Genomic DNA, 12500 nt, shown 5'->3' on the forward strand with positions numbered 1-12500 from the left:
TGTAGTAGTACTGTAGTAACATGTGTAGTACCTGTAGTAGTACTATAGTACCTGTAGTAGTACCCGCCCTTCAACAGGCCCATCTTAGGACGCCTTAGTACTTCATTTAAGTAGTAGTACTATAATACCAGTAGTAGTAGTAGTAGTAGGATGCTTTAGGACTGTAGTAGTAGTAGTAGTAGTAGTAGTAGGATGCTTTAGGACTGTAGTAGTAGTAGTAGTAGTAGTAGTAGGATGCTTTAGTAGTAGTAGTAGTAGTAGGATGCTTTAGGACTGTAGTAGTAGTAGTAGTAGGATGCTTTAGGACTGTAGTAGTAGTAGTAGTAGTAGGATGCTTTAGTAGTAGTAGTAGTAGTACAGACCCATCTTAGGATGCTTTAGTACTGCAGTAGTATAATAGTAGCTGTGGTAGAACCTGGAGGAACAGCGGTAGTATACAACAATACTTGTAGCACTGTTGTATAGTACTTGTAGTACTACATGAAGTAATACCTCTCTCTCTCTCTCTCTCTCTCTCTCTCTCTCTCTCTCTCTCTCTCTCTCTCTCTCTCTCTCTCTCTCTCTCTCTCTCTCTCTCTCTCTCTCTCTCTCTCTCTCTCTCTCTCTCTCTCTCTCTCTCAGATGAAGCTGGTTTCAAAACCTGACGTCGGCGACGTCTCCATGGCGACCAGAAGCTCCCCCGGCTCCCCGTTGCCGGGAGACAGCCGCCCCTCCCGCGGTTACCGGAGGAGCTACGTCCAGCTGGGGGCCCCGGAGCCCGGCAGGGGGGGCTACACGGAGTCCCTGTCCGTGGGCTGCAGCACAGAGGATGACTGGGGGGCCGGACTCAAACCCACGAGCCTGAACCCTCGGGGAGCGAGGAGGAACCCCAGGGGCCCGCGGGGCAGGGGGGGCCCCCGGAGGAGACACGGAGGGGACCCGGGGGCGGACCTAAACTACATCCAGTTTAACCCCTCCCACAGGGGGAGGGGCCGGGAGAGAGGGTACTAGCCCTCGACCAATGAGAAGAGACGCTGGGAAAGGGGGATTTAGTTCGTTTTTCTGGGGCGATTTGTGTTACTCGCGTCTCCAGTTAGCTTAGCATAAAGACTTTTATGCTAAGCTAAAAGTCTGTAATTCCAACATGAGTGCAATCTCAAATTTCAGACTCTGGCGTCCCTTGAACGCAGCACGACAGCCGAGCGCTTCGCATGTCGGTAAATTTACATTTAAACGTAGTTCAGCAACAAACTCCGTGCACTTCCTGTTAGCACCGAGCTAAAGATCAAAGACACTTTGTTGTTGTTGTTGTGAAACGGCTTCATGGGAACGAAGCTGAGGGTGTTTCTTTTAATGGTTTCTTCTTCACTGGTTTATTCTTCGTCACCTTTAATCACCTCCAGAGATTCAGTGCCTTACGTTTGCTGCTTTTTACCCTTTTATTTAGTTTCTTCTGTACAGAACTGAAAGCTGTTGGGATTTTTCTATGCGATTAAATAAAACTTTGGTTCAGATCTTCTTTGTTTGTAAATGAATTAAATATTTCATAGATTTATGTATAAGTAATTAAACATTTAATTGATTAAAGAGTTCTTTAGATTTTGTTTTTTTAAATACTCGTGGCTGGGGTCAAGTCCATGTATTGATGTACTTATACTCTTAATCAGAAGTACTCCAGAGACAGTTGGTGTGAAGACTCAAACATTATGAAGTAAAATTGAGAATTGAATCCTTTAAGACTGAGCAGGAAGAAGAGACTAAATGTCAAACTGTACTTTCTATTAAAGTTATTTTATGAAACATTAAGTCATAGAAGTGGCAGTATCTTGTTTATTAGAGTATCATCAGAAACACAAAGGATAGAAACTGTTCTGGGATCAGGGAGCATCAGTTTATTGTCATGTTGTAAAGATGCTTGATGTTCCACAACGTCTCTGAACTCGCTGCTTGTGAACGCAGCCCGGTCCGCTCAGCAATGCTCTTTTTCTTCCATTTAAAACGTTTCACAACATTGACGGCTCTTGAACGCAGCCTGGAACACAAAAGGCTGATGATGCTTTTCTCATGAAAAGATTCACATGATATTTATATTTTATTAAACGCATCTGCTCCTTTCGGTCGATGATACGGCGGTCCTTGAACGCATCGCAGGAAGAGAGACGTCGTCTTAGTCGTCCAGGAAGAAGTAGTTCCCACTCTTCTTCTGCTCCGTGTCCTGGAGAGACAAGAAGCCTCTTTCAATACAACTTTATTCATACGTTGACACATTGACGACAACATGTAATCAAGTTTGTGTTCAGAAGCAACAACATTTAGCCTTTTATTGTAATGCAGACAAGTCACCAGCAGGGGGCAGTGAAGGTCAACATGTTACACCTGGCACCTTGCGTGTACTTGTACCTTGATGGAGTAGTGCGTGTACTTGTACCTTGATGGAGTAGTGTGTGTACTTGTACCTTGATGGAGTAGTGTGTGTACTTGTACCTTGATGGAGTAGTGTGTGGAGTAGTGTGTACTTGTACCTTGATGGAGTAGTGTGTGTAGTAGTGTGTACTTGTACCTTGATGGAGTAGTGTGTGTAGTAGTGTGTGTGTACTTGTACCTTGATGGAGTAGTGTGTGGAGTATTGTGTGTACTTGTACCTTGATGGAGTAGTGTGTGTACTTGTACCTTGATGGAGTAGTGTGTGTAGTAGTGTGTGTACTTGTACCTTGATGGAGTAGTGTGTGGAGTATTGTGTGTACTTGTACCTTGATGGAGTAGTGTGTGTACTTGTACCTTGATGGAGTAGTGTGTGTAGTAGTGTGTGTACTTGTACCTTGATGGAGTAGTGTGTGTAGTAGTGTGTGTACTTGTACCTTGATGGAGTAGTGTGTGTAGTAGTGTGTGTACTTGTACCTTGATGGAGTAGTGTGTGTAGTAGTGTGTACTTGTACCTTGATGGAGTATTGCGTGTACTTGTACCTTGATGGAGTAGTGTGTGTACTTGTACCTTGATGGAGTAGTGTGTGGAGTAGTGTGTACTTGTACCTTGATGGAGTAGTGTGTGGAGTAGTGTGTACTTGTACCTTGATGGAGTAGTGTGTGGAGTATTGTGTGTACTTGTACCTTGATGGAGTAGTGTGTGGAGTATTGTGTGTACTTGTACCTTGATGGAGTAGTGTGTGGAGTATTGTGTGTACTTGTACCTTGATGGAGTAGTGTGTACTTGTACCTTGATGGAGTAGTGTGTGTACTTGTACCTTGATGGAGTAGTGTGTGTACTTGTACCTTGATGGAGTAGTGTGTGTAGTAGTGTGTGTACTTGTACCTTGATGGAGTAGTGTGTGTAGTAGTGTGTGTACATGTACCTTGATGGAGTAGTGTGTGTAGTAGTGTGTGTACTTGTACCTTGATGGAGTAGTGTGTGGAGTATTGTGTGTACTTGTACCTTGATGGAGTAGTGTGTGTAGTAGTGTGTGTACTTGTACCTTGATGGAGTAGTGTGTGTAGTAGTGTGTACTTGTACCTTGATGGAGTAGTGTGTGTAGTAGTGTGTGTACTTGTACCTTGATGGAGTAGTGTGTGTAGTAGTGTGTGTACTTGTACCTTGATGGAGTAGTGTGTGGAGTATTGTGTGTACTTGTACCTTGATGGAGTAGTGTGTGTACTTGTACCTTGATGGAGTAGTGTGTGGAGTATTGTGTGTACTTGTACCTTGATGGAGTAGTGTGTGTACTTGTACCTTGATGGAGTAGTGTGTGTAGTAGTGTGTGTACTTGTACCTTGATGGAGTAGTGTGTGTAGTAGTGTGTGTACTTGTACCTTGATGGAGTAGTGTGTGTAGTAGTGTGTGTACTTGTACCTTGATGGAGTAGTGTGTGTAGTAGTGTGTGTACTTGTACCTTGATGGAGTAGTGTGTGTAGTAGTGTGTGTACTTGTACCTTGATGGAGTGGCACTTGTTGATGCGCGGCCTGAAGTTGTTCGGGTCTCTTCTGAAGGTGATTTCCAGCAGCGCCAGAAATCTGTTCATCCCCGCCAGCAAACCCTGAGGCCTAACACACACACACACAAAACAACACACACAAATAAACAACAACAACAACGGTTTATTTATTAACAGCCTGGTGTGTTTCTTACGTGTTGGCCGCGGTCGTCTTGGAGGGAATGCCGTCGAACACGATGACTCTGTCGGCCAGGTAGGTCGCCATGATGAAGTCGTGCTCCACCACGAACGCCGTCTTCTTGGCGTGGAGGATGTACCTACACACACACACACACACACACAGGAGTCAGACAGGAAACACACACAGGAAGAGGAGGAGCAAGGAAACAGGAAGTGGAAGGTGACCTCTTGATGACCCTGGCGGCCATCAGCCGCTGCTCAGAGTCCAGGTAGGCCGACGGCTCGTCGATCAGGTAGACGTCGGCTGGTTTCCCCAAACACAGCGTGAGGGCGACGCGCTGCAGCTCCCCGCCAGACAGGTTCTGCACCTGGAGGGGGAGGAGTCAGGGGGCAGGGGAGGAGTCAGGGGGCAGGGGGAGGAGTCAGTTTCAACTTGAGGGCAGACGTGTGTTTATCAGATTTATTTGTGTACATTTAAATATTAAATACTTGAACAGAGGTTTGGGGGTTTATTTATAATTTGTTTGTTTATTGTTTCGAGGCCCAAAGAGAAAAAATAAATTAGATTAAAGTCTAGTAATAAATAATTATAGTATAAATATGTTTGGTGAGCTATAAAAAAAAAAAAAGATACAAGTATTTGGACATCGTGTTCTTGGTACTCGAGCAGAAGGTCAGAGTACTTCTACTGGTACTCGAGTACCAGTAGAAGTACTCTGGTACTCCTGCTGGACTCGAGTCCTCCTAGTGGTCTGACTCACGTCCTGGTCTATGATGCTCTCGATCTGCATCGGCTTCATGACGTCGGTGATGAACTGAGGGTGAGTGTAGGCGTCTCTGATCTTCTCGTGCAGCAGAGCTCTGACGCTGCCCTACACACACACACACACACACACACACACACACACACACACACACACACACACACACACACACACACACACACACACACACACACACACACACACACACACACACACACACACACACACACACACACACACACACACACACACACACACACACACACACACACACACACACACACACACACACACACACACACACACACACACACACACACACACACACACACACAAAGTTTAACAACATTTTTAAGAAAGGGATCAACAAAGGAAAACTTCTCTTCAGCTACAGGATTATTATTATTATTAAATGAACCGCCGTGTTTCAGACAATAAATAAAGATAGTTAAAGATTATAATAATAATAATAATAATAATAATAATGAGAGATGAGGAACTGACCTTGAACTTTGGGCTGATGGTCTGAGGCTTGTAGCTGACGCTCAGGATGGGAACCTCACCTGAGGACAGCCGACAGGTAAGTGTGAGAGTGAGTGTGTGTGTGTGTGAGTGAGTGTGAGAGTGAGAGTGAGTGTGTATGTGAGTGAGTGAGTGAGTGTGTGTGTCTGTGTGTGTGTGTGTGTGAGACACTCACCTCCCCCGTCAGGTTTGAGTCCTCCAGCCAACATCCTGATGAAAGTCGTCTTCCCCGTTCCTGCAGACACATCAAACACAACGATGAAGACGAGGAGGACGAAGGCTCATAACTTTAGTGATGAAGAGGACGAAGGCTCATAACTTTAGTGATGAAGAGGAGGAAGGCTCATGACTTTAGTGATGAAGAGGAGGAAGGCTCATGACTTTAGTGATGAAGAGGAGGAAGGCTCATAACTTTAGTGATGAAGAGGACGAATTATTATGAGTTTATTATTATTTTATTATCTGCCAAAGATAATTGTTATTAATCAAAAAGTTATTAACACACAAACAACATCACCATGATGTTGTTTGTGTGTTGTTGATTTTAAATGTATATGTTTGCATTGTAATGTATTTGTGAGTCTGAGACTCTCTTCATCACCATGATGTTGTGTATAGTTTGTTGTTGTTGTTGTTGTTGTTGTTGTTGACTCACCGTTCTCTCCCAGCATCACCATGATCTCAGAGTCGGAGAACTCTCCGGCTTTGATCTCCAGGCTGAACTCGCCCATCGTCTTCGTCATCGCCGGATACTTTAACAACGAAAAGAGAAACATTTGATCAACTATTTAAGAGCATTTAAAATCATTTATAAATAAATATTACATTTTTTTAATTAATTTAGATAATTTCAGATAAATTAATAAAAATAATCGTCTTTCCAGATACTTGAACAAAAAATTAAAATAAATAAAGTGGAGTTTTATTAATTTAAATAATTTAGATACTATAACATATATTTAAATAAGGTTATGTAATTTAAGATAATTTAGAATATTATAATATTTCCAGATACTTGAACAAAAAATTAAAATAAATAAAGTGGAGTTTTATTAATAATTTAGATACTATAACATATATTTAAATAAGGTTATGTAATTTAAGATAATTTAGAATATTATAAGAGAAGTTATTTTAGATCACTTAAATTATTTAAGGTAATATAACAAAAGATATTTAAAAATATACATAAAAAGAGGTAATATCAGATAAAGTAATTAAAATAAAAAGATAATTGTCTTCGTCATTTCCGGATAGTTGAATAAAATAAATGTTTTAAATGACCAGTTCCTCCAGAATAAAAGCCTTGAATCACTCCTCTGAGGATGATGATGATGATGAAGAGGAGGCGTGAGAACAGACCTGGTAGTGCCGGAGCCTCTTCACCTCCTCCTCGTTGGCCGTCTCCGCCACCTTGAAGACCAGCGAGGTCTCTCGGAACCTGAGGTTCTCCGTGGGAACGTATCCGTCCAGGAAGATGTTGATACCTGAAGGACGAGGAGGGAACCAGTGTTATTATAATAATATTATTTATTTTTATATATATATATATATATATATATGAATAAATATTATATATTACATAAATACTTTTTAAAATTAATGAATATATATATATATATATATATATATATATATATATTTATAAATAAATAAATGATATATATAAAATATAAACATATTTACAAGTAAATAAATAAATATATATAAATAAATGTATAATATATATATATATGAAAAAATTATATATTACATAAATACTTTAAATTAATGAATATATATATATATATATTTATAAATAAATAAATTATATACATATTTATAAGTAAATAAATAAATATAAATAAATGTATAATATATATATATATTATATATATAAATATAATATATATTTATAAATAAATATCAATTATATTAAATAGAATATAAAATACATTAAAATAAATATACACGTGTGTGTGTGTGTGCGTGTGCGTGTGCGTGTGCGTGTGTGTGTGCGTGTGCGTGTGTGTGTGTGTGTGTGTGTGTGCGTTACCCTCTCGGACGCTGAAGGGCATCGTGACGACTCCGTAGGCGCTCGGGACGCCGTACAGACAACAGATGAAGTCAGAGAGGTAGTCCAACACACTGAGGTCGTGCTCCACCACGATGATGTACCTGGAACACAAAGTACACACAATGTACACACTTTACACACACACTGTACACACTTTATACACACTGTGTACACACTTTACACACACACTGTACACACTTTATACACACTGTGTACACACTTTACACACACACTGTACACACTTTATACACACTGTGTACACACTTTACACACACACTGTACACACTTTATACACACATTACACACTTTACACACACACTGTACACACTGTATTCACCTGTCCGGGGTGATGAGTGAGCGGATGGTCATGGCGGCCTTCAGCCTCTGCTTCACATCCAGGTAACTTGACGGCTCGTCAAACATGAAACTGAAGAACAAGAACAAGAAACTGAAGAACATGGAACTGAAGAACAAGAACAAGAAACTGAAGAACAAGAACAAGAAACTGAAGAACAAGAACATGAAGCAGAAGAACATGAAGCAGAAGAACAAGAACATTAAACAGAAGAACATTAAACTGAAGAACAAGAACATGAAGCAGAAGAACATGAACATGAAACAGAAGAACAAGAACATGAAACAGAAGAACAAGAACATGAAGCAGAGGAACAAGAACATGAAACAGAAGAACAAGAACATGAAGCAGAAGAACAAGAACATGAAGCAGAGGAACAAGAACATGAAACAGAAGAACAAGAACATGAAACAGAAGAACAAGAACATGAAGCAGAGGAACAAGAACATGAAGCAGAGGAACAAGAACATGAAACAGAAGAACAAGAACATGAAACAGAAGAACAAGAACATGAAGCAGAGGAACAAGAACAAGAACATGAAGCAGAGGAACAAGAACATGAAGCAGAGGAACAAGAACAAGAACATGAAACAGAAGAACAAGAACATGAAACAGAAGAACAAGAACATGAAGCAGAGGAACAAGAACAAGAACATGAAACAGAAGAACAAGAACATGAAACAGAAGAACAAGAACATGAAACAGAAGAACATTAAACTGAAGAACAAGAACATGAAGCAGAAGAACATGAACATGAAACAGAAGAACAAGAACATGAAACAGAAGAACAAGAACATGAAACAGAAGAACAAGAACATGAAACAGAAGAACAAGAACATGAAGCAGAGGAACAAGAACATGAAGCAGAGGAACAAGAACATGAAACAGAAGAACAAGAACATGAAACAGAAGAACAAGAACATGAAGCAGAGGAACAAGAACAAGAACATGAAGCAGAGGAACAAGAACATGAAGCAGAGGAACAAGAACAAGAACATGAAACAGAAGAACAAGAACATGAAACAGAAGAACAAGAACATGAAACAGAAGAACAAGAACATGAAACAGAAGAACAAGAACATGAAACAGAAGAACAAGAACATGAAACAGAAGAACATTAAACAGAATAACAAGAACATGAAGCAGAGGAACAAGAACATGAAACAGAAGAACAAGAACATGAAACAGAAGAACAAGAACATGAAACAGAAGAACATTAAACAGAAGAACAAGAACATGAAGCAGAGGAACAAGAACAAGAACATGAAACAGAAGAACAAGAACATGAAACAGAAGAACAAGAACATGAAACAGAAGAACAAGAACATGAAACAGAAGAACAAGAACATGAAACAGAAGAACAAGAACATGAAGCAGAGGAACAAGAACATGAAGCAGAGGAACAAGAACATGAAGCAGAGGAACAAGAACATGAAACAGAGGAACAAGAACATGAAACAGAGGAACAAGAACATGAAGCAGAGGAACAAGAACATGAAGCAGAGGAACAAGAACAAGAACATGAAGCAGAGGAACAAGAACATGAAGCAGAGGAACAAGAACATGAAGCAGAGGAACAAGAACATGAAACAGAAGAACAAGAACATGAAACAGAAGAACAAGAACATGAAGCAGAGGAACAAGAACAAGAACATGAAGCAGAGGAACAAGAACATGAAGCAGAGGAACAAGAACATGAAGCAGAGGAACAAGAACATGAAACAGAAGAACAAGAACATGAAACAGAAGAACAAGAACATGAAGCAGAGGAACAAGAACAAGAACATGAAACAGAAGAACAAGAACATGAAACAGAAGAACATTAAACAGAAGAACAAGAACATGAAGCAGAGGAACAAGAACAAGAACATGAAACAGAAGAACAAGAACATGAAACAGAAGAACAAGAACATGAAACAGAAGAACAAGAACATGAAACAGAAGAACAAGAACATGAAACAGAAGAACAAGAACATGAAGCAGAGGAACAAGAACATGAAGCAGAGGAACAAGAACATGAAGCAGAGGAACAAGAACATGAAACAGAGGAACAAGAACATGAAACAGAGGAACAAGAACATGAAGCAGAGGAACAAGAACATGAAGCAGAGGAACAAGAACATGAAGCAGAGGAACAAGAACATGAAGCAGAGGAACAAGAACATGAAACAGAAGAACAAGAACATGAAGCAGAGGAACAAGAACATGAAGCAGAGGAACAAGAACATGAAGCAGAGGAACAAGAACATGAAACTGAAGAACAAGAACATGAAGCAGAGGAACAAGAACATGAAGCAGAGGAACAAGAACATGAAACAGAAGAACAAGAACATGAAGCAGAAGAACAAGAACATGAAGCAGAGGAACAAGAACATGAAGCAGAGGAACAAGAACATGAAACAGAAGAACAAGAACATGAAGCAGAGGAACAAGAACATGAAGCAGAGGAACAAGAACATGAAGCAGAAGAACAAGAACATGAAGCAGAGGAACAAGAACATGAAGCAGAGGAACAAGAACATGAAGCAGAGGAACAAGAACATGAAACAGAGGAACAAGAACAAGAAACTGAAGAACAAGAACATGAAGCAGAGGAACAAGAACATGAAACTGAAGAACAAGAACATGAAGCAGAGGAACAAGAACATGAAGCAGAGGAACAAGAACATGAAGCTGAAGAACAAGAACATGAAGCTGAAGAACAAGAACATGAAGCAGAGGAACAAGAACAAGAAACAGAAGAACAAGAACATGAAGAACAAGAACATTAAATAGAAGAACATTAACAAGAAGCAGAGGGACAAGAACATTAAACAGAAGAACATTAAACAGAAGAACATTAAACAGAAGAACAAGAACATTAAACAGAAGAACATTAAACAGAAGAACAAGAACATTAAACTGAAGAAGAACATGAAGCAGAGGAACAAGAACATGGAACTGAAGAACATGAAACTGAAGAACATGAAACTGAAGAACATGGAACTGAGGAACTGAAGAACATGGAACTGAGGAACTGAAGAACATGGAACTGAAGAACATGGAACTGAAGAACATGGAACTGAAGAACATGGAACTGAGGAACTGAAGAACATGGAACTGAAGAACATGGAACTGAAGAACATGGAACTGAAGAACATGGAACTGAGGAACTGAAGAACATGGAACTGAAGAACTGAAGAACATGGAACTGAGGAACTGAAGAACTGAAGAACATGGAACTGAAGAACGTGGCTCACATGTCGGCTCTCTGGATGCAGACGACTGCGCAGGCGAACCTCTGCAGCTCTCCTCCGGACAGGTCCTCCACGTTACGCTCTCGCAGGTGACTCAGATCTGCCCGGCAACAAGCAGCCAATCACAACACGGACCGATTTAAACAGATTCATCAATAGAGGAAACAGTTACGCAATAACACATAATTAATGAGGTTCAGAGGAACACTTCATGCTCCAGGAGTAGTGGATGTGTGTGTGTGTGTGTGTGTGTGTGTGTGTGTGTGTGTGTGTGTGTGTGTGTGTGTTACCTAGCTGGGCACAGACGATGGTCTGTGTGTCTGTGTCGTCTTTCCTGGTCAGGATGGACCCGACTGACCCCTGCAGGCACACATGGGGAATTACAACCAGTCCATCAGAAACCAGATCAGAAGTACAAGTACACACATTGTACAAGTACACACATTGTACAAGTACACACATTGTACAAGTACACACATTGTACTAGCGAAGGGTTTACCTTGACGGTTTTGGGGATCTGGTCGACGTACTGCGGCTTGACGATGGCCCGCAGGTCGTCCTCCAGGATCTTGGTGAAGTAGTTCTGCAGCTCAGAGCCTCTGAAGTACGTCAAGATCTCCTGCCAGTCTGGAGGGTTCTGGTGCAGAGGACCAAGCAATCAACACGTCAACAACACGTCAACAACACGTCAACAACACGTCAACAACGAGAACATGAACACAGAAGCACAGACGTCGACTTTCAGAGCTTTTTGTAATTTGAAGCAGATTATTTTATAATTCTATAAAATGTCACGTGTGATTTAGTAAAAACAACAAATAAATATTCCTGATTTAAAAACACAGCGAGTGAAATAAAAAGTGTTTATTTGTTTTACGTTCATGTTTTTACCATTTTAAGTGAAGAAGTATAGATATTTAATCGTACCAGAGAGAACGAATCTCACTCCAGAAGCTGACCAATAAAACCAATGAAGGCAACGAGCCAATCAGAGGCAGAGGAGGGCGGGACCTGGAGAATTGAACTTCCAATGAAATGTGTTTTTTTTCCACAACTTGTGTAAAACTCATGTTTGACGTTAGATGATTTTCATTTTTAGGAATAACTTTATTAAATTCTAAATAATATAATATTACATTAAATATAAAATATACACAGAGACAATTTAAATATATAATATTTTTAATTGCACAATCCAAAAAGAACATTTAAAAGTGTGATTTAATGCATAAAAACTGAAATAAGCTGATGAAAACTAACGTTCTGGACTGAATTTGGGATCTAGTCTGCACCAGATAGACGACTGGGTTTCTTTTGTTTACTTCTATGATTTCCACACAGACTTCATGTGTGAATACAGCAGGTGAGAGAGAGAGAGAGAGAGAGAGAGAGAGAGAGAGAGAGAGAGAGAGATTATTTCTACATAAAGCTTTCAGTTGGTGGTCGGACAGAAGAGAAACCGCTCCACCCAAAACGTTATC

The 12500-nt window shown here is 40.3% G+C and overlaps 2 protein-coding genes across 2 annotated transcripts in view; one reads left to right on the forward strand and one right to left on the reverse strand.

Moving 5' to 3' along the window:
• Window positions 1-1566, forward strand: part of otud4 (OTU deubiquitinase 4) — a 19486-nt gene extending 17920 nt beyond the window's left edge. The window contains exon 22 of the mRNA XM_034557715.1: window positions 622-1566. Within this exon, the coding sequence (XP_034413606.1) occupies window positions 622-990 (369 nt within the window). The 3' untranslated portion in view covers window positions 991-1566. The remainder of the gene's footprint in view (window positions 1-621) is intronic.
• Window positions 1567-1848: 282 nt separating this feature from the next.
• abce1 (ATP-binding cassette, sub-family E (OABP), member 1) overlaps window positions 1849-12500 on the reverse strand; it is a 14570-nt gene continuing 3918 nt past the window's right edge. The window contains exons 6-19 of the mRNA XM_034556825.1: window positions 11519-11656; window positions 11310-11379; window positions 11023-11119; window positions 7766-7855; window positions 7408-7529; window positions 6735-6859; window positions 6028-6124; window positions 5548-5607; window positions 5355-5413; window positions 4848-4958; window positions 4312-4454; window positions 4101-4223; window positions 3904-4015; window positions 1849-2194 (exon numbers count right to left, since the gene is read on the reverse strand). Coding sequence (XP_034412716.1) covers window positions 2147-2194; window positions 3904-4015; window positions 4101-4223; window positions 4312-4454; window positions 4848-4958; window positions 5355-5413; window positions 5548-5607; window positions 6028-6124; window positions 6735-6859; window positions 7408-7529; window positions 7766-7855; window positions 11023-11119; window positions 11310-11379; window positions 11519-11656 — 1395 coding nt within the window. The 3' untranslated portion in view covers window positions 1849-2146. The remainder of the gene's footprint in view (window positions 2195-3903; window positions 4016-4100; window positions 4224-4311; window positions 4455-4847; window positions 4959-5354; window positions 5414-5547; window positions 5608-6027; window positions 6125-6734; window positions 6860-7407; window positions 7530-7765; window positions 7856-11022; window positions 11120-11309; window positions 11380-11518; window positions 11657-12500) is intronic.

This window comes from Cyclopterus lumpus, chromosome 18 (assembly GCF_009769545.1).
Source record: "Cyclopterus lumpus isolate fCycLum1 chromosome 18, fCycLum1.pri, whole genome shotgun sequence".
Taxonomy (NCBI): domain Eukaryota; kingdom Metazoa; phylum Chordata; class Actinopteri; order Perciformes; family Cyclopteridae; genus Cyclopterus; species Cyclopterus lumpus.